The sequence below is a fragment of the Larus michahellis genome, chromosome 16, assembly GCF_964199755.1.
Source record: "Larus michahellis chromosome 16, bLarMic1.1, whole genome shotgun sequence".
Classification (NCBI taxonomy): Eukaryota; Metazoa; Chordata; class Aves; order Charadriiformes; family Laridae; genus Larus; species Larus michahellis.
Window position 1 is genome coordinate 5,175,781 of NC_133911.1, and position 22,182 is coordinate 5,197,962.

General features: G+C 44.2%; 1 protein-coding gene across 3 annotated transcripts in view; it reads left to right on the forward strand.

Moving 5' to 3' along the window:
- SPSB1 (splA/ryanodine receptor domain and SOCS box containing 1) overlaps positions 1–18,544 on the forward strand; it is a 37,469-nt gene extending 18,925 nt beyond the window's left edge. For 2 of the 3 annotated variants that reach the window (XM_074609596.1, XM_074609598.1), the window contains exons 2-3: positions 11,874–12,702; positions 16,413–18,544. In XM_074609596.1, coding sequence (XP_074465697.1) covers positions 12,009–12,702; positions 16,413–16,540 — 822 coding nt within the window. In that variant the 5' untranslated portion in view covers positions 11,874–12,008 and the 3' untranslated portion in view covers positions 16,541–18,544. Of the gene's footprint in view, positions 1–8,767; positions 10,326–11,873; positions 12,703–16,412 lie in introns of those variants that run through there. The other variant, XM_074609597.1, reaches the window with a different exon arrangement.
- The last annotated feature ends 3,638 nt before the right edge of the window (positions 18,545–22,182 follow it).

The window sequence follows — 22,182 nt, forward strand, 5'->3', positions numbered from 1 at the left end:
GATGGCTTGTTTTGTTGGCCTATCGTGCAGTCATAGCAAAAAAAGCACTTTTGATACAAGGGTGGAAACTCTGGACGGAGGTAGAAACATCAAGCTTCATTCTTTCCACCCACTGCTCCCCTCCCCATCTACTGATTATCAGAAAAACCTAATGAATCAAGATACTTGGATGGACAATGGGCTGTGTAGGCTGCAAATTAGTAAATGGGGAAGTAACTAAAAGCAAGGAGTTCTTGTGCAAGAGTGGCTTATTCTGGATTATGTGGGCCCCTTTAATGCACATAGCTCTGAACATAAACATCTACTATTTAAAATTTATGGTGACTTAATTGTGGAGGAAATGCCTTTCTAAATGCAACCTGTCTTGGGATGTTATGGCTCCAGTGCTGGAGGGAAGGAGGGAAAAGCATTAGGCAGGCATGGCAGCTCGGCCAGGTGCTGACTTTATTTTTCAAACACCAATGCTGAATCGTTTACTGCTCCACCCATTGAATGGCTTCTGGAGGGTAGTGACTGTCACAATAATTGCTGCTTTCTTCGGCTTCTCTTGTGAGCTGGGGCAAATGTCTGTAGCACAGGGTCGTGAAACAGCTTGGGGAACAGTATCATCCTGGATGGGTTCCTCAATCTTCAGTGTGATTGCACTTACACTTGCACTGGTGCAGGAGTGTGAGGGAGTGGGATGTGAAGGGCTGGAGGAAGAGAAAACAGTAACTAACAGACTGTTGGACTGTGATTTTTTTTTTTTTTTTTTCAATGCACTGGAACAAGGCCTGACCTGGTAATCATCCTCTGGTTCAGCCAGTGACTACAGTGAAAGGGTGGACTGTCCTTCTCCACATTTCCAGATCACTTTTCAACAAAAGCTTCAGAGTAGCTGACCAACCTAGTCGCTGCTTTTGAATGGTAAGCTGAAGCAGACTAGTGTTGTAGTTTGTCAGGGCAAGTGGCTCTTTGGTCCTTTGTTGTTCCTGTTTATTTTCCTGATGCTACTTGGACCATCCTTTGTTGATAATTTTGCAATTTAGGTTTTAAGGCATGGTTCAAAGGTAGACTTTCTAAATGCTTGTTCTTCTCAACTTTTTGTGAGGATGGATTAAGTAGAGCCCTGGAAAATCTTGGGACTTCTTCCGGAGTAGCCATCTAACCTATGAGTCCCGCAGGTAAGCTCATTTAAGAGACTTCTGTGCTGGCTGCATCGGCACTTGGCTGTCTTGGAGTTGCTAAGCTCCTTGTACAGATAAAATGACAGCCCCATTCTCTGAAAGAGTTTTTATCTAAGGCCAATACTATATGGTATCTGAACAGAAGCCTCAGTATAATCCTTGATTATAGAAGAATTTTTAAGAACTGGGCTGTTCTTTAATTTTAAGAACATGTGGCAGTAGAAAGGCAGCATGGAGTTGGCTGCTAAAGGATGGGGAAGTTGTGAGACGGGTACTCTTAGACAGCGTACTTGGTAGTTCAGTCCTGTAAACTAGTCTTTCAAGTGCAGCTTGTTTATAAAACCGGGTGGTTTTGTGTTTGCAATGTGCCAAGCATAGAGTTCAACCTTACAGGGATGTGAGGCTTCCTCTGGAAGCAGTGCTTGTTTACATGCAAAGTATCAATAACATAAGGAAAAACCAATTGAAGGTGGTTGGACAGGTTCAAAGGTGTAAGAAAGGTGAACCTCTGGACAAGGTGAAAAAAGGCTTCATGTGACCTTTCTTCCTGCTACCTTTGTGACTTATTTCCCATAGTACTTAGTCCACAAGTAGATCATAGAGCCATCTCTTGAGTGCATGTAAAGAAATCAGAACTGTGAAAAGTCTGTGCCTTTTGCAGGTGACTGCTGCAGCTGGGGTATCTATGCTAGCCTACATTTTTTTTCTCATTGGAATAAGCTCTCCTGAGACACTACTGCCTTTTTCTTAGGGCAAAGACTGCACTGAAGCAACCTAGGAGCAGCCTTCCATAGTTGTATCAAACAGTATTCATTTCAGTACAAGCAAACCTCATCCCCAGAAAATGGATTCCTGACACAAGCAATGAGGAGAAGCATCACTTGTCTGATGGATCTAGCCTGGAAATGGTACCAGGAGCTAAAAAACTATGACTTTGCCAAATGTGACTGGCGAGATGAGAACCTTGTGTGTGGGGAGTATGTCTTGCTGGGTCTGGAAGACATCTGATCTGGTGCTGCTGTGTTCTCTGAATGGGTATCCACATGCTGAAGCACGCAGAGAACTTGCTGTGCTGGTGAAACATGTTGTAGCTGGAGTGCTGTAGCCTCCCATAAGGTGCTCAAACCAGTGCATCAGCTATAAACAGCTTACACCCCAGAATGGCTGTGCTGATGGCTGTGGGCAAAGCACTTTGAGTGGGAATAGGGCTGTACATAAGGGCATAGCAATTGCAACAACGTACTAGTTTTCCTCCAGGCTCTCTACCTGCAGTGGCTGCATTGCTTTTGTGCTCCTGCTGTCACATCTCCCTATACTTTCTCACAGGAAGCAGGGAACTGTGCGGATCTTCCCACTCCTGTAACACCATGTACAGGTGCTGTCTCAGCTCAGACCAAACTGCCACACCACAGCTGTTCTGCTGTTTCCTCCAAAAGAATCTATCTGGAGTGCAGATCTATGGCTCAAAGCTGAATTTGACACATCTGATCTTCATCAGCAGTATGTCCCCACTATAGCCTGTCTGCAACTTCTGCATTAAAAATAAGTGATGTCTGCAATTAATTTGTATGTATTGCTAACTTGAGAGCCACAGGCAAATGGTTAGGCTGCTAGCTGAGCTGAACATCATCTGAGCATGTGACAATCTGTTTTGTGGCACCAAGCATGATTCAGATGCTGAATTCCACCTGGAACCCAAGTTCATCAAGTCAGTCTTCTAGGTTTCTAACAGCTGCCTGTAAATACTTGCTAGAATACGGAGTTTAAAGTTGCTTCTGGAAAATAGCACTTCACCAGTTGGCTACAAACAAATATTCTAGACCAGCAGGAAGTTAGAGGGGAGCAAAGGGGAGAGGTATGAGGAAGGTCAGTGCTGCAGCTGCAGATGTGGGACATGAGAAGGGACTCTGGCTAAATTTCTCAGTGCTTAGCTAAGATGCAGAGCTGTCAGTTCAATGTGGGATGGTAAACTTGTGGCTCCATCCTGCCTTATGGGGGAAGAGCTTTAGTTGCTGGCTTTCTGACCTGTTCCGTCAGCTCCTATGCACTGTGCATACTTTGCCATGGCTTCTCTCAGGCCTCATGGTCAACTTAGCAACCCTTCTTATGCCATCTAATGCTCCTTGCTTTGCAGTTCAGGCACTTGTCTGCCTGTGCGGCAGTGTTCTGTAATGTTAGGGATATGTGTGCAGAGTAAATTTCTGTTTTACAACTAGCATGCTGGGAAACCAGAGCAAATTGCTTAACTGCTTTTAACATCTGTATGCTACACTACCAGTAAATGAACTGTTTCTATCCTGAGTCTCATTGTCCTGACTTGAACACAATTTTTGCTCTGTAAAGGCCACAGACCATGACTAAGAGTGGAAAGGAAATGGACAGATTACACAAAGGGATAAGGAGAAACTGTGCTCTGTTGGTAATGCAGGGGTCTGAAGCCAGCAGTAGTCATTGTTTAACCTACATAAATTTCTAATGCTGCTGTCCTCAGAATACCGAGGACAAAGTGTCCTCAAGGTAGTTTTGGAAGAGGTACAAAAGTATTGCTTTAAAGCACTGATCTAACTAGACTGATCGTAGGAAGATGGACTAACAGTGCCTCATGCCAAGAACATAATGGCTTGCAGTGACTGTCTTCTAAAAAGCTGATCCCAGCTTCTTTATGGGTGCAGATTACTAGCACTCAGTCTGGCTTCCTCTGCTTCTCGAGGGAGGCAAGGAACAGAGGTCCCGATGAGTTACTTTACTACCCTTTGTCCTTTAAGGAAGGAAAGTCTCCAGCCCGTCATTTGTTATGAAACCATCTTTTCTGCAACGAACTACAAAGTGTGCTCAGGCATGTGAGACGGATGAGAGGTCATGGACTGTGCTGGTGGAGAGAGCCCTTATGTCGGTATGGCACGCTGATCTCAGTGCTGTGCCTGCAAGTACATGTTAGTCATAAGTGGGAGAGGCTGTGGAAGAACACATGTTCCACTCTGGTTCTGAAGGCTTATTAGGGAAGAGAGTCTGTCACTTCAAGTACAGGGTTTGAGTGAAAAGGAGAACTTAACTCCAAATATTTGACCATTTTAAGACTTAATACCCATTAAAGATAGCAATGCCAGAGAAGGTGAATGGCTGGAATTAGACTCTGAGAACCTATAATAAGGAGCCTTGAGGAAACATTGCGCCTGGTCTTTAACTTGCAGTTGACCTTCCTAAGGTACCTGGGAGCTGCCTCACACAGAGTTGTAAAAAGTTTAATGACCCTTCTGAAACATCCACTGAACTTCCTCTGCGAGGAAAACCAGCCTGAGTTTACTTTTTTCATTTAAAGAAATATCTTTGTTTCTCTGCAAGCAAAATTGCCATTTGTAACTAGCCCTTAATAGGAGCTCTGGCAGGAGCTCGTGGAACTCCTTTTGTCCAAGTTTCTTCCATCATTACAAATACTTTGCAAAAAGTAACCTCTCTTCTGTTGCTTAGTAGTATCTTCTAGATCGTGCAGTACTGCACTCAACAGGAACTGGTTGGGTAGGTGGACAGTGGAAACTTGCTTAAGTTGGTGTCTAGTAAGTGGGTTAGTTGAGGATGGGTGGTGGTGGTTGTTACTTCAGGCTTTAGTTTACTCAGATGTGCTGCTCTGAGTAACTTCAGTGCTTTGCTTTGGAGAACCAGACACTCCATACATGGTGTAAGAGGGCATGCTGCCTTCATCACGCTGCCTTTCAACATTGTAAAAATAGCTAGAAAACTTCTGCAGAAACTGTCTGAATCATCCCAAAGAGAGGAATGCTGGAGTGCTGTGTTCATACAGACAAGCTGATTCTTAGTGGTTACAAGTCCTAGCAGCATTGTACGATGGCATGCTCTTGGCTTCCTTGGACAGAAGCCTTTTCTGCTATGTCTCAGGGTGGGCATGCTTATGCTAGCTGCCTCACGTACAGAAGAGCAGAGCTTTTGGTGTCTGCTTAGTAGATGAATGAGGCTGTTTGCTTAGCAAGGTGGCTTGTTAACTTTGTAGTCTAGGTAAATCAAGAATTGCTAAATACTAAGTGTCTTGTTCTCCCCATCCCTGGCATATCTTGAGCACAGTTACTTGTCAGGGGCCTCTTACTCTGCTGGAGGATTTTCCTTTTTGCTGTTTGCTGGGACACGTGCCATCTTTCTTAATTCTTCCTTGCCCAACCTCTTGTGATCTCAGAGTGACTGCAGTTTCACTTTCTGTGCAGGCCACACAGCCCTGCCAAGAGCTAAACCTGCTGAGCCAAACTGCTTCTGCTCTTCAGTAGGTGGGGCTGAGGAAGTTGCCCCTGTGGCAACCTTCTCTGTGTAGATCAAGGTAGCAGAGAGGCTGACAGTGCTGCCAAAACCAATGCTATGCAATGAGGGTTGCCTGCCCAGCCCTGATCTAAGCAAAATTGCAACACTCCGAAACTAGCTCTAACCATGTTGTTAGTGCAGTTGTTCCTGTCATCTCTTCTGTAGCTGCTTGCTCTCTGCTAAAGACAGCACTGGAAAACTTTTCAACAGCATAGGTGAGCTTACTTTTTTTTCCCCAAGGTTTGATTACTATTTAGTGGGTGGGAAGGGTGCTAATGCCAGAATGCTGGTGGAGTGTCGCAGCCTTTCTATACCAGTTTCTGCAGTAGGCAGAAATACACAGTGCGGGTAAGGTGGTATATTTTTGATGCAAAGAAATAACAGCAGGGAAAATTGAGTGTCCTAGTTCTTTGGGGATAAAGTTTGAATGCTATTTGGGGCATGCATGTTCTTCTCGCTCCACCCCAGTTAGGATGTTTCATAGCATTGCTGATCCATCTTGGATTTTAGCTTGGTTGTACACAAGGTCTATGTGATCAAGGGTTGTGATCTTCTCAGCACCACCAAGGGAGGAAGGGGAAAACCTCTGGTGTTGAAGCAGCTTCTAGAGATCACATTAAAGAGTGGTTAGCACTGTGAAGGCTTTTTGTGGGGAGCTTATGATATACTAGTTGTGCACGTGTCTGAAGGATGTGAAAGGTGACCCCAGGTAAGCCATTGCCAGCAGGTTAGTCAGCAGACTGGCAGTAGCGTAGCTTCTTTGTCTGTTGGCTTGTGGGATGAACATTCAGCCCACGAAAATGGACCGAGTTTACTTAATGTTTTTCTAGTAAAATCATGGAAACCTTAACAAAACTGCAGTGGCTTTCTTAGTCTCACTTATTATTACTGTCTGGGATCCTTTAGTTCAGCTTTCCAAAGCTGTAAGCAAGTAAATCACCATGGGCAGAATATGTATTTTTCTTTCCTTCTCCTGACCTGTTTTCCAGGCTGAAAATGTTCAAGGTAGGGGTCTGATTCATTAAATGTAGAGCACCCAGAGTATGCTAGGTATTTAAAGGTCTGTCCCCTTATCTGTAGAAGTACACCCAATAAATATTATGAGGGGGAAAATAGAGCCACAGTAAACTGACTTGGAATAGATTTTAAGTAAAACTGGATCAGGAATCAAGGAATTGCAGAGCCTTCATGTAATCTTGTAATTGATGTTCCAGACAGGTGTCCTATATAGGTGGTGAGCTGCAGAGCAAGGGAGGACCTGTGAGGAGCCATGGATTTTCTGAACCGAAGTTACCAAACTTTTTGTAACTGTCTGAAGTGTTTCTGTTGAAGTGTGTAACTGAAGGAGAATGGTTTGCCAGTATTCAGCCTCAAGAAAACAGATGTCTTCAGTGGCTGAGTGAGTGCCTCACAGATGCTTAAACAAGTGCAGGCATCTTCCAGTAAGGTGGCTTTTTTTTTTTTGCTTCCCATTGTTTTGGAGTGGATGCTTCTAGACTCTTTTTGCCCTGGATTTTTCAGTTGTGAACCGTTGATGCTACACTGAGCCTCTGGCAGCACTCTGGCAGCTCAGGAGTTGGGCTGGTAAATGGAACCAGCAGTGACAGCAACTCCTGAATGGCTAGTACTGACACTTTGCCTTGTGTGCAGATGGTGGACTGAGACTTCAGATCCTTCCATTGAAATGTCTTTGTCTCCTGCCCTGATCTATTTGCAGCAAGCAGTTGTTTTGAAATGCGGCATATCTTTCTAGTATGGCAAATTGCCTCCTTGCTCTGAAGAGCTAAACTGAGGGGAGATCTAATTCTCACTGAAAATAGCAGTGAACGCTTTTCTCTGAGACGCTCTCATAATTTCATTCCAAAGCTTTTAAGCCTAGAAGGTTAACAATGAAACTGAAAATAGCATGGGAGCAGAAGAGAGCATCATGGGGTTGAGCTTATGTTTATAAAGCAGAGCAGAATTGCAGCAAGCCTGAGCTGTTGATATGATAAGATAAAAGCACTTTCAGTGCTTACACTTGTACTTAAACCTGTAACAGTTCAAAGGTTTGGAAGTAGCTAATTCCCTAGCATATCTTTTAATTCATAGCTGGCTGTGTCTCATATCAAGCTGCCCTGGGCATTAATCCATTAATTTAAGAGGGTAAGCTTTTCTGTATCTGTCCTGCTGAGGGAAAGTGCCTGTACTGTCTTGTGCATGAAGAGACTTTTCCTTTTAAAAGATGAGGGTGTAATTGTGCTTCATGACTGGAGGGCAAGGTGCCACTCTGCAGTTCTAGACCAGGCTAGTGCCAGGAACCGTGGAGCCAGCTCGGAGCAGGAATTGTTGCCTTGCCCTAATAAGGAGCCATGTTGCACTTAAATCTTGGCGTATGATGCTCAGTATCTGACCTGCTTTCAGTCTAATCGACCCCTCTGTTCCAATCATTTTTCTCTCTTTCCCCCTTTCCCTTCTTTATTCTGGCCATTGTCCTTCATCTACTGTTAATAGTCTGCCTGGGAAAAGAGTCATAACTAATGCAAGTGATGAGTGGTGCCTGTGTTCAGGAAAGGCTGCTTTCTCTTTGGAGTGGGCGGTGGGATGGTATCCTGTCCCATGGGCTTCACAAGTCCCTGTTGGCTTTCACTGTGGTGATTCCCTTTCTGGTGCAGCTGCCTTGAGAGAAATATGATGAAGCTTATGTTGGCAAAAGGCAAAAAGTCATCATGAACGAGGCATTGTTTTGTTAATGAACAGAATTGTATTCTATTCTCTCTCCTTGAGCATCTTGTGCTTCAGTCTGCGCCAGTACTCCTGTAGGCTGCTTTGGTTTGGTTCTTGCTTCCTATACAGCGTTCTCACATGTATGGTACAGCGCTTGGGAAATCTCTGCCTCTTCTTCTGACAATGTTTTGTTCCTTTACCCTAATCGAAGTTCCAACAGCTGAATTTACCTGTAGGCTTCCAAGTGTGCTTTAGCCAGTGCCTTGTTGATGGCCTTTGTCCATGGGCCTTGGGAATGCCAGGTAGTTCATCTGGTACTTTCTGTAGAACATGACACGATTCAGTTCTGTCTCAGCAGCCTGATGGTCTTTATCCCAGCTTGAGCAAATGACTTACACTGAAACTTTTTAAAAATTATTGCATCTGGTCAGTATTAATATGCCTTTCCCAGGGAAGACACCTATTAGACTTCACAAATCTCTTCATAACAGAGCTGGTGTCAACTTTGAGATATAAAACTGAGAACTTGAGTACAGACAGGCATGAGGGCTTCAAGGTAGGACAGTGGGATGGTTGGGAGGAACTGCTCTTAAACCGTTGAATAACTGTATGCCATACATGTGCTGAGTTGAAAAAGCAGATCAGACAACTTACTAGGTGGGTTTGTGGGATTCATTGCAATGTTGTGACACAGTCTCTGCAAGACAGAACAGTGAACTTGAACTCGTACACCAGCAGCTCAGCTCATGTCTGTATCAGCTCGTTCTTGGGATCCCTTGGTTTTAGATATTGCTGTTCCTTAGGCTTGCAGAGCCCTTAGAGGCTGGGAATGCCTTATGTCATGGAAACACTTGGGCGCAAGCACCTGAGCTGTGGGGCAGAGCAGCTAAATAATGTGTTGGGGGAGGGTGATGTGCTGGCACCCAGTGACTGTGCCATCCCTCAACTGGTTTTGCTGTTACTTATTTTCAGCAGTTGATCAGCTGGCTGATATAATTCAGGATTTGTTTTGATGTTGAGGATGGTACTTACTTAACTTGCAGGATGTCTCAGTGACCTTACCAGCTAATAATGTGATTGGACCTTATTTAAATGCAGTTGTTTAATGAACCATCTTCTGTCTGTCAGTGCCATACATCTGAGGTTCCTGAATAGTTTGAAATAGCTATACTGCTACCCAGTAACGTGCATTGGGATGTGTCTTTTAAAGAACCTTGGGCGTTTTCTTCTCCATACTTGAAAAAAAGGACGGAAGGAAAGGAAAAGTAGTCTTGTCTCTAAGAACTACAAGATTTGAGCTCACTGTTCCAATAGCATACCCTGGACTAGTAGTAAAAACCTGTAGGGAAGCTGGTGAATTGTTCCCTAACCCAGACCATACATGAGCCTTCCCTGTCACCTTCTAGCTGAAGCCTTGCTGCTTATGTCCAGTAACCTTATTTTTAAACCAGATCTGATTCATGCTCTATTTTTCTATGCCAGATGAGGTCCTTGGTTGTGAGTAAGTGTTGTGACTGTAGCTGGCAGGAGCCCTGTGTGATTGCCTCACTTCAGGAAATGTTAAAATAACACTTTTTTTTCTTAGAAAGCTAGTTTGCTCCCCTCCCACTTCTGATTCTCTTAATAGCTGCCCCCAGTTTGGCAGCTGTCTTACAGAGGGTTGTTTGTGTTGCTGAGTGAGAGCAGAGACACTTTGGTGGATGCAGTGCTGGAGGAGAGGTACACGAAGTGAGCTAGTATCTCTAGCCAAGCTGGCTTAAACTTGTTAGAGGTTTCTCTGAAATTTGGAAGGAAAACTGCTAAACTGTGAGAAGAAACTTGCTCCTCCCTCTGGACTTGGCATTTGAAGCTGGGGATTTTTTCCTCATGGAGAAGAGAAGCTGCCCCAACTGAAGCTGCTCATTTGAGACAAACCATACAGCAGGCTTATCTGCTCTCTTGACTCCAGTAATTCACCGGGGCCGGTAGTACCAATAGCTGCTGGAATGGGTGTCACCAGCGGCTGGACCCAGCAGGTTTTGTCTGCTGTTTTGGACTTTCAGTCAGACGTCCGAGGTACTTAGCAAAGCTTTAGTGAGGTTGCAGAGAATTATGTCCTCAAACCTGTATCAGTGGCTGCTAGCTGCTTTGCCAGATGATCTGTGGAAGGTTTGTAACTCTCCAGATGGAGAAGTTTTTATTTTTATTGCTTAGTTCCTGCCTTGTTTGATCACTGCTATGGGGAGACGGTTTGTGTTCAATGCTTTATTTCTCTTCTGGAATTGTTTATGCTGAGGGAAGAATATTATTTATGTCTGGATAATAAGAGAATACTTCTATGTGTTTCTTTGCAGTATGTAGCCTTTACTCTAGGGGATGCTCACATCCTAGAGCTTCCCCAAGAACGTTTGTTTACAACTGTCAGACAAAAAAAATGAAGGCTAGAATTCAGTTGTCTTTATCTAATGTCTGTCAGATCTGGGAGCACTGCAAAGGAAGCACTGCAGTACCAGCTAGGAGAACACAAAGTGCTAATGTAATGTTATATGAATAAGCTGATTTGGACCCTGGAAAAACAGTGCAGGTGCTAGGCCTGTTTGTAGTGCCTGTTCTACCTGCCAGTCTTTGTGGTCCTCTTCTTGAGCTAGAACGTAAATATATCCCTCCTGAAAGGCAGCCTGCTTTCCTTTCCCTATAGTGGAAGTTATCCTTCTGAATGTTTTGCCTTCTGAAGGCTAGTTCCAACCTCTCTAGAGCAGCAGAGGGAGAAGTTTATTCACTCTTTTATGCCAGGGACATTCACTCGTTCTCGCTAGGGACAGCTCAGACTGAAGCTTTGCAGAGTAGTTACCCATATAAACCAGTCCCTCTCTACTAGTCAGCTGTAGCACCTTACTACAGGGTCCAAAGACAATGCAATTGACTGTAGACATAGGTCTGTCTGTAAGAAATTGACTGAAGCTGTTTAGGCTCTTTTTCTGAGTATTAAATGCGTTCTGTGTTTTGGCTCCATTGTAGACAGCTATAGAGGTGGCTTTGGCAGGAGAAGTTGTTCTCCATGGTGGTTGGAAGGAGCTGGAACAGTGAACACCAGTGGGGCAGCCTGGGCCTTCACTGGGATGTCTTGCTCAGCCTGGCCTTGGGGTATGAACTAGGGCTGGGAGACCAGGCAAAACTATGCTTATACAAAACACTGTTTTCAGTCCTCCTGTCAACTGAAGACAATCAGGAAGAATTTAACTCTTAAGCATTACTATGCAGTGGGTTCTGAGTCTTCTGCATTGAATAAATGCTTTCCCTGAATTTTCCAGCCAGGACAACATATAGGTGATCATGATGTAAAAGCAAGGTTTGCTGGAGACAGCCTAAATACAGATGTGCTCTCGTAAAGTTCAGTGATGCAGTAATAAGGTGCAGTTCATTCACTGTAAAGATGAGCTCTGGTGGCTGAATCTATACCTTCCTTAGACAAAGAAGGAGAAATTAGAGTGCCTTTCTGAAGGGGGCATTGGAAACTTAATACCTATCTATTTGATCTATACGCGCTCTCTGCTATGCAGGGTCTCCTGCATAAGTAGCATGCGTTACCCTTCCTTGCTGGTGGGAAGGAAGGACAAGATGTCAGAATAAGCAGATTAAACTGCTCTGTAAATGTTGCATACAAGGTTGTGTGTGCTAATGTTTAACTCGTCTCTTGTTTTTCTTTCCATCCATTAGGCAATACTGACTGGTGCACATCTTGACAAGGTCTCCTAGCAACTTTCTCTGGAGGGCTGAATGACAGCAAGAGTGGCCGGGTAAATCGATGAGCTTGCCTTGGGAGCCTATAAATAGGCAAAATCAGAATACACCATGGGTCAGAAGGTCACAGGTGGGATAAAGACTGTGGATATGAGGGACCCTGTATACAGGCCACTGAAACAGGAACTCCAAGGACTCGACTACAGCAAACCCACGCGTCTAGACTTGCTACTGGACATGCCTCCGGTATCATATGAAGTCCAGTTATTGCATTCATGGAACAATGATGATCGCTCACTGAATGTATTTGTGAAAGAGGATGACAAACTCATATTTCACCGGCATCCGGTGGCTCAGAGTACAGATGCCATCAGAGGCAAAGTGGGATACACGCGAGGACTTCATGTGTGGCAGATCACGTGGGCGATGAGGCAGCGAGGGACGCATGCTGTGGTTGGGGTGGCAACAGCAGATGCCCCTTTGCATTCAGTAGGGTACACAACGCTTGTAGGAAATAACCATGAATCCTGGGGGTGGGACCTTGGGCGCAACAGACTGTACCACGATGGCAAGAACCAGCCAAGTAAAACCTATCCTGCCTTCTTAGAACCAGATGAAACTTTCATTGTGCCAGACTCCTTCCTGGTGGTTCTGGACATGGATGATGGGACACTGAGCTTCATTGTAGATGGGCAATACATGGGTGTTGCATTTCGGGGACTCAAAGGGAAAAAGCTATATCCAGTGGTAAGCGCAGTGTGGGGACACTGTGAAATACGGATGCGCTACTTGAATGGACTTGACCGTGAGTATAACTCCCTGTATTTGTTCTAGTAGCATAGATCTGTGCGCTATTTAAGTGCAGGTGTACTAGACCATCCTGGGGAGGGTTTTCATTTTTCTGGAGAGCTGAGGATATCATGTCAGCAGTAGGACTGCTGGATACAGCTCTGAATCCTTAATGGCTAAATCAAAAATTTTGTCTGGCGGTATACTTGTACTGTTACCAAGGTGCTGCAGGGAGCAAGCAGGGTTTGGGGAGTTAGTATGGTGGGAGAAAGTGATGCCAGGTGATGTCTAGAGATAAAAAACCTTTCTACTCTGCTTCCAAAGTATCAGCAGGAATGTCCTTCTGATAGTTGCATTATTGGCAACATAGTCTTGGTGTCCCTTTACAGGAAACAGTCTCTGAGGGACAATCACCTTACTTAAATAGCTAGTGGAGGGACTTTTAAAATCCCTTGGAGGCATGAGTGGGAAGATCTGTCCCTATCTAAGGAAATGGGAATGTCTCATCTCTCAAACGAGTAGCTCACTTCCCTGTGTTTTTCAGGGCTGGGTGTGCTCATTTTTAATGTGGGGCTGGATATTGTAGCCAGCCCAGCTTGCATGCCAGGCCTTTTACTAATAGGAACATCAATCTCTAGCTAAGCTTAGTAATAAATTTGGCTGTTCAAATGTGCTAAAGTCTGTTATCTCTCATAGTCAGAAGTTCCCATTGGGCCAGACTGTGACTCAGTCCTCTGGGTAGGGTGGAGGAGAGAGGTGAAGGAAGTGGATTAAAATATGGATTTATGTTGTTAGTGAAATAAATTTGGCAGTATTGATATGAAAAGAGTAGTGTTTCCCCTGCATTCCAGAACAGTGTCTGTGCAAAGGCTGTAGCATACTGAGCTCTTTTACTTGTGCTTAGAACACGTTCTAACGCTTGGCCAGCAATGGCAAACCCCTGGCAATGGTGACATGAGGTACAACAAAACTGACACTGGGCACGAGAAAAACTGGGCTGTCAGGATAACCAGGAAAAACTTGCAAACTTGAAAAGGGATAGGAGCAAAATCCACAAGTGCTTTGAGAAATATGCTTCAACTCAGCAAGACCAAATAGATACCTCTTGGCAGAGCACTTTCTCACCAAAAGAAAGAAATCTAGCTCATTCTGCCACAACAGCTTACAGAATGGCAGCAGCTCCAGTAACCAGGTTTTTCTGAAGTGTGAAAGCCAAAATCTGCAGCTCCTCTCAAAGCCAGCAAGTCTGTGGAGTTGTTGGCACAGAACTGCGCTTAGCAAGGAAACGGCCACCTCCAGCATTGGATTTGGTTGTAATGTGCTCTCAGCATAGGAGTGAATTGTGGGCATAAGGCCAGGAATGACGGGACGCTATTTTGGCACAGATAGAAAGAAGGTGTCTGGCTCTAACCACTTCTGAGCATTCAATAGCAACACTGTCCAGTGATTGTAGTGCTTGTGAATGAAGGAGGTCAGATATGTGTGTGCTTTCTCTTTTGGTCTCCTGTCATGGGGTTATCAGTGCAAACTAGATGAGGACAAAGTTCTTGTTCTTAATCTCTGTGGGAAGAAGATCCTCTCCTTTTAAGGCCATTAAACTGGAATGTATTTGTTATGTTAATGTCTATAGGCATTGAAGGTCAGGGCCCCTTGTCCTCTGGGATGCTGGCTAGACAATGCCTCTGTCCCAGCTATCACCATATGGAGCAGGAGGAATTGGGACAGACTTTGAATACCGCATATTTGTACCGCAGTGGTTTAGGAATAAGCTACACTGGGAAGTGTCAAAGGAGTGTTGCCAGTAATAGGCCTCTCTGGCAGTATCAGAGCCAGAGCTGAGACGTGCAGGCCAGCTTTAGAGACCTGTCCCTGCAGAAGAGGCACTGTGGATCCTGGAGTAGGTCATGAGCAGGCAAGACCAGCAGTACCTTGCGCTGGGTGCAACCATGTTTTCACTTACGGCACAGAACATCTATGACAAATGGTGCGGCTTGGGAAGCAACAGCACTGCCCTGGCAGATCTGTGTGCTCTCCACCCAGCTATCAGTGTGAGCAAGGTGTACGTATAGAGGTGTGATTCCTCAGGAATAATCAATGCTTGAAGCACTGGCAAAACTTTTGGAGAACTGCTAGAAAAGCATTCCACTGCAGCTTCCCCTGGAGCTATGGATCCCCTTGTGATCCATAGCAGGGAAGGAGGAGGGGGAAATGGCATTAGTTCAACGCTGGCTGCTGACTTGAGGAGGAGACAGACCAGTTCAAGTGTATATTTCTTGACTTTATTAGCAAGCCTCTCCTCAGCTAACTCTCCTTCTCACAGACTCTTTGCCAAAAATTAGATAAAAATTAGCTTTCTCCGCCCTTCACTGGAAGTGTTTTCTACATGGAGCAGTATGACCATTTACTCTTTCCAAAGTGGAATCAGGAGTAGCCTGATGAGAGGCTACTGACAACACTCTTCTCTCTCTTAAAGCTTTTCAATTTTGGCTATTATCTTTGAACCTGGAAGGAAGGGACTTATATTCACCTTATTGGTGAAACGAATTCTGTTTTTTTTTTAAAAAAAAAAAGTAACATGCCCATGTTCAGAAAAACTAAGCTTTTCCTGTCTTTCAGCTATTTAAAACAGCTGTATGAACAGTCAGATTAATTTGGCTTGTAGTAGTGGAAGCTAGAGCTGTTGGCATCTGTCAAGGTTCCTGAAAACTGCAGCTTCTCAGCCAAACTTTTCCATTCCTGTGGATGTTTTTAGGTGTCTGTGTTCAGCCCAAGATAGCTGTAAAGGAAGCTTTCTAATGGTGCCTGCTGAACCCTCAGGCTATTAGAAGGATGTCCAGTTATCGGCTTAATTTAGGATGTCTTTGTGTTAGTCCTCTCTTGAGGGAGGAGAAACCCCTTAGGCTTGAGCAGCATGCTGTGTAAAGGTGAGCATTGACAGACTTAGCAACAGAAGATGTGAGAAACTAATCTGTATCTTCCTTTTGTGCAGCTGTGATACGTTAACTCTGGCTTTGACCTTAGTCCCCTGTATGTTCTGAATAACTCTTCAGCATCAAAGGGCCCCATATGCCATTCCTGAAAAACTAGTATTATCTTGTTTAGTGTTTGTAAGTACAGGATGTGAAAAAGATAGCTAAAGGCTTGTATATTTACCAGGCTTATGACACAGGAGGGAATCCTCTAATGGAAAATGTCACAGTATGAGTAGTGACATGAAGCTTTGACGGATGGCTTTGTTTTTCATGGGAAGTATGTAGCACAAATGAAGAGGTTGACAGCTGTTATCCTACTATATAAGAGACAAATCGTGGTACTTTCTGGGTGCCCCTATCACATGGTGCTATCAAACTGTTTGCTGCAGTCGTTTGCTTCAGTGAATTTCTTACAAAGGTTTTCAGATACTGCAATAAGGCACAGGCTAGAGGATGTGTTCTGACTTGAATGAATGGTATCGTGTGTGGGGGGAACTTCCATTAGGGGCTTCTAGTATTTTTTTTCATTCACACACATGTATTGCTTAAATAACCTCTACAGAAACATCATGCCCTGCCTGTGTATTTGATGAGCTGAAGTTGTTGATGTGAGTGCTGAATGGCTTGGGTCCTGCAAACATGCCAGGCATTCACTTTTCTTGTTCAACCTTTTTCTGGGGGCGTTTTCAGAACTAGCAAAATGAATGTGTAACTTGTGGGTTGGGATGTTAATGTCTTGCATCTCTCTTCCCAGCTGAACCACTGCCTTTGATGGACTTGTGTCGGCGAGCTGTGAGGCTTGCTCTGGGCAAGGAAAGACTGAATGAGATCCCTACACTGCCACTGCCAGCTTCCCTCAAGAGTTACCTGCTCTACCAATGACCTTCGTGTTCAAGGACAGAGAGTTGGAACCAAGGCAAAATATTGGAGCTGACCCACTGAGCAATGGGTTCTCCGCTCTTTGTGTCATTGCTACTGTTAGAACTCCTTGGCCAAAGTATTCCTGCCACTGCTTAAGTCTCCATGTGCCCTTATTGGCAACCTCTCAAATAATCCTTGTTTCACAACTGAGCGTTTTGTTCTTTGGAAGTCACTTCCCAGCACACTTACAAAAGGAACATTTCCCTGCTTTTCCTGAGAAAAGGCTGTACTGCATCCTTTGGGTTGTTGAGCCTCGGAGTTAATGATTTCTCTGTACCAGCTAAAGGGAAGAACATAATTTGGGGGAAGGGAAGGTATTAGGAGTGGAAATATTAAGACCGGGTCTTAAGAACGGAAAGGCATGGGGTGGCCAGCAGAGTTGGGAAGAGTCTGGAATACCAAGAATTAATTGCTGAGTTTTTAAAAACCAAAAAAAATAATAAAATATAACCCCAACCCCTGAAACACCAAAACCAAGAACCCTTCCACCAGGACACTTTTTAATTTGGAGAAGGTGGTTGTGTCACTGATGTCTGTATCTCTGCCAGGACTTCTCACCATGTTCTAATGTTATTTCATAGATGGTGAATCCTGTTTTCTTGTTTATCACCATTGCTTTCTCAGTTCTCCTGCTCCATTTTCTGTTCTGCCCCTTCTTAGTGGATTTGACTCAGTTGACTGAGCAGTCAGACCGTGTCTTCACCTGCCCTCTTCTTCCTGTCTTTAAACTGCAGGTTTTAGTCTGGGATCAGGTGTTCCTTGCTGATGTGGGGACAGGGAAGGGACAAACTTCTGCAATAGGCTGAGGCAGGCTATATGAGCTGAGATTTGTTACACAGCTATAGATCCTTGCCATCTTAGGTCTGCTTTTTGTATAGCCTGTTCTATGTTAAGGCTTTAGGGAAACATACTAATGTGTCTCTCTAATGGCTCTGCCAGGAATGTCTCTTCTTAGATAAGCTGCTTAAAGTCATCCAAACCAGGCTTTGTTCTGTCATAGACCATCGGCATATCTCCACTGAACTATGCAGCAGAAATAGTTCTCTGTTTCTTGATTGGGGGCGGGAAGATGTCCCAGAGAAGGTGGTAGCAGCGTGGCTGCAGAAGTACCATCAGCAGATGAGATATCCAGAAGGTGATTGCTGCAGAATGTAATTTGTGAAACTTTAACAGAGGCCAGCAAGGTTGTCTTTAGGCCCAGCAAGAAGAAGCTGAACCTCTCCAGAGCTGGGGCTGGGGGACAGGAGAGAACTGCAATAAACAGGACAAGCAATTCAGGCAAAATCAGCACATCCCAAATAGATTCTCACCTCAGTAGCCAAGTAAAGAGGATGACACTCCTTTACTAGCAGGAGCTGCTCTCTTGACCTCTCCACAGGTTACTATGCTGCCTTTCTGGGGTTATTTTGCACATTTCTTTGTCTTGAAAAATGTTTGTGTGGTTGGTTTTTTTTGCTCTTGAGTTATCCCTTCAGTTCTGTGTAGGTACAAATGAGTTTAGTTGTTGAAAATGTTAATATATATATTTGTGGTGTATGTATAAGAACATGTTTTAAACAGCTGCTGTAGGGTACCTTTTTTTAAAATAAACTACTTGCATAGTATATTTTTTAAAGCACAGAATTGGTGCCAAGACTGGGTGGGGTGTGATGTGCCCCTTTTTTAATCTAATATTATATGATTTCTTTTTTAAAGTAGGGGTTTGTACTAGTTTCTGTTACAGGGTGGGACACAAGAAAATCCAGTGTGTATGGAGCCCTACTTGGTTGCCTTCGACTTGAACCAGTGTCTTCCAGAACTCCAGGGAAGCAGCTGTGTTCTCCCTACTTCTAATGCTCTTTGTGCTCCCTTGTTTCCATCTCTTCTCACTTCACCAGTACGTTGCTTTGTACAGTTTTAGGTTCTGACTTTCTATTTTATGACTGTAGATAATACTCATAACCTAATAAACTTTATTAAATATTACTTGTTGCTGGTTTTTATTTATATGTAATGATGAGTCCTTTCTGTCTAGTTTCTACATGAATGGTGAGCTCATTCCCCAGAAGCCAGCTCAGACAGGTGAAGCAAGGGCTGTTGTGGTCTTGTCTCTGCTTGGAAGAATAACAATTTAAAGCTGGCATCTAAAAGGTGTGTACAGGTGGAGGACAAACTGCAGCTATTGGTACAGGGTAGTAGGGTGTGATAACCTGAGATTTGGTTCAGCTGCCACTAGTGCCTAAAAATGTCTACTCCAGATGGAGTTGAATAAAATCTGTGATGAGAGCGCAGCCTTGGTTTCCTAATTTAACTTGGTTTACAACTGACTTACTATACCATAGTCCTTTTTCTTCAAATAGATTCAAGGAGGTTCAGTAGATAGGGCCCAGGCTATCTTGCCAAACTTGATGCATTATGCAGGTTTACAAATTTCTCTCCTAGACTACAGCAAACAACTTTTCTTTTTTTTTTTTTTTCCAGAAAAGAAGCTCATAGGCAAACAAATCACTAACCTACTTTATGTTGATACCCGACTGCCCTTTTTCTTTGGAAGGGAGATGGTGGATAGAAGAAAGTAAAAATAAAATGATGAGGGCTAAAGGCATCCCTAGCCAGTAGAACAGCACAGTGAGCTATAGAAGGTGCTGTGGCAGGTTAAGCTGAGTGGGAGAGTCGTTCCTGTGGCCTGTGTGCTTGGAAAATGGCTGATTGATTTCAATGGGTTCTGGGTAACTTCTTCAGGTCATGAACTTGATTTAGCTCAAGTCACTTGGTATTTGTTTCCAGTCACTCCCTACCCACTGCAGTAAGTTGCTGTGTTTTCATATATTTTAAGATCTGTTTGCACAAGAGGCTTCATTCCTGGGCTGTGAGGAGATAAGGATTATATTGTTTGCGGAGAACAAACTGCTTGCTGGTTGTGCCCTGATCTCCTCCATTCTTCCAACCTGTGCAATACGGAGATGGTCTCAAATTGTATTAGCAGTTATGTTGAGCCTCTCCAAGCTGTCTGGAAGTGAGATGACTTAGTACTTTTGTGAATTATGACAAAAAAGGCTTTAATTCCCCCTCCCGTCCACATACTTTTCTGTCTTCCCTGCAGCTTCCAACTCATGTGTGGAAATGAACACAACAACATGTGAGGCTCAACTAAAGCTCAGAGGTATGCTTATGAACTGTCTTATAAGGGTACTGGGTGAGGGGAGCTTAAAAAAAAAAAAAAAAGGCAGGTTGTTTCTTGTCTCTGTGTCCAGTCAGGTCAAGAACTTTTTTTGAATTTTTGATGTCTTAATATTGTTTGGTTTTCTCACATGTAGAAGATAACTGTTTGTAGATCCTAGGCCTAAATATCCAGCATGTTTGATAATCATCACTTTCTTGTTTTGCTGCAGATAGTGGAGGACTTCAGTGAAACTTATTTTCTGCCTGTATGTGAACAAGGCCAGCTTCCCCTTACCTTTCAGTGGAAGGCTGCTGCTGCTTTGCTGGAAGGGTTCTGGGAGAGCAGCAGGCTGGGGAGAGTGCATAAGGTGGGGCGGTTGCAGGAGACTGAGAAATTAGTTCATGCTCAGCTCCAGACACCCAAACAGGCTTGTGTTCCAGCTGCATGGAATATTTGAAACAAATGACCTGCTCAGGGCTGGGAGTCTGCAGTGTTTATGTACAGTGCCATGGCAACAGTGCAGGAAGTCATGAGATGGGGATTGGACCTGGTGGAATCAACAAATGATATCACAGATTAGCGAGTCCTAATGAATCAGTGGTGCTCTGCTTCCCCTGCTATTGCCTGTGCTCAGGCACTGGCATGTGGCAGGCCGACCTGCTCCTTTTCAAGTAACATTAAAAACTGCAATTCCTACTTGTATCAGGGCCTCCTTGAAAATCAACCGATACCCTGGCCAGCTTCTCTTCTTCCTGCTGTTGCTGACTAATCATGTTTATGCACATGGAACTGTTCCTATGTTTTATAGGAGGCTTCTGGCCGTGATAGTTTGCCTGCTGTTGCCTTGCTGTGGCAATTCTGCAGAGAATCCTGGCATCCTGATGCTTTAGACAAGCAGTGGAGTAGCTTTTGTTTCTTCCTGGAAGTTGAGGCTTTGGTGAAAGTAAATTGAGTCTAGAAAAGTGTGCAAGAGGGGAAGCGTTCAAGTGAAGGTGTTTAGTAGCTGATAAGGAAGTATGTCATACTACTTAAGCAGTCTTATCACAATTCCTTTCCAAAGGAAGGCCTGTCTTGAGTGTAGGTTACGCTCCTGTGCAGCATTAGCTGTGCCAGCAAACATACCTACTGTGGATCTCAGTCAAAGCTACGACAATGGCATTACAGAAAAACTTGTGGGTGGGAGACAGTTGCCAATTCTGTCCTTCATCTGCAGAACTGAGAATTTACTTCTAAGCTCAAAAAACTTCCCTATTGGAGCCTAGGCATAGGTCTGTACCTGTCAGGTCCTTAGCCAGTACCAGCACGAGGCAATTTTCCCTTTCCCTGTGCCTGAGATATGCAAACTTAAAAGGATATGCATCATACTTTTAAGAACTTATTTTGGCAGTCACGCCTTCTCTCCTGCATAAGGTAAGACAATTAAGAAACACATTTCCTAGCGTGCTCCCCCTCTTCTCTCCCATGGCTTCCTATGCAGAGCTAATGCTGTTGATCTTATGCCAAAGACTAAGTTGCATTTGACTGGAGAAGGAAATACATAGTGATTTATTTAGTAAAGTTTATTAAAATTAAAAACCTAACCCAAAGCACAACCTTTCTTGGCATAAAAAACACTGCTGAAGGGAACAAAACTCATTCAGTGCTTGCACAAAACACACTGTAGCACTGATCCTGTCCTTGCACATGTTTTGATTCAAAACTATTGCAGGCTTGTCTGCCCTTCAGACAAAACTATTTGAAGCAGCTGCCAGATGTTTTGTCTGCCTGGTGTTTTACAGTTTGCTTACTGCTTAGCAATGCTCTTCCCATCGGGTGTTCAAGCTGCCCTTGTGCATTTTGTTCCTGTGGCACCTCTGTGCTGGTTTCCCAGCCCTTTGCCCTGTCACATACGCACGTAGCAGAGGGGAGATACAAGTCTGGATATTTTACTCAGAGGCTCGGGATCGCACGTCTGCCGTCCAATCTGCTGGCCTCATCTGGGACCTTTTCTGGGACTAGCACAGACCAGCCACATTCCTCTCCTCACATGTTGCCACAGTGTATAAAAGTTAAGGTGATTTACAGTCTCTTATAAAAGCACTTACGGCCTGAATTTAGGCCTCGCTAAACAACCTTACACTGAACACCCGCAGTTCATGGCTTGGGCAGCCTCTTTGACTGGCTGTAGCTTAGCAGAGTTGTAAATCTTCCCCCCTCCATGAGTAAGATAGACAATAAATTCTCAAATACAATGAAGCAGGGCAAAGACCTTTGCGTGTTTTTCAGAACTGTAACAAATTTGACTCAGTTGAAAGCTATACCTGCTGAATGGGGATACCTCAGGATTTCCTTTGTGTTTTGCCCAGCTCCAGCAGAATCCCAGCCAGTTACACTATTTGTGTGAAATTCCTCAATCCAATATGCCTACAGGTTTAGAAGCACACATCCTGGGCTTTCTGTGCTTCTGCACCACTCCCGCTCC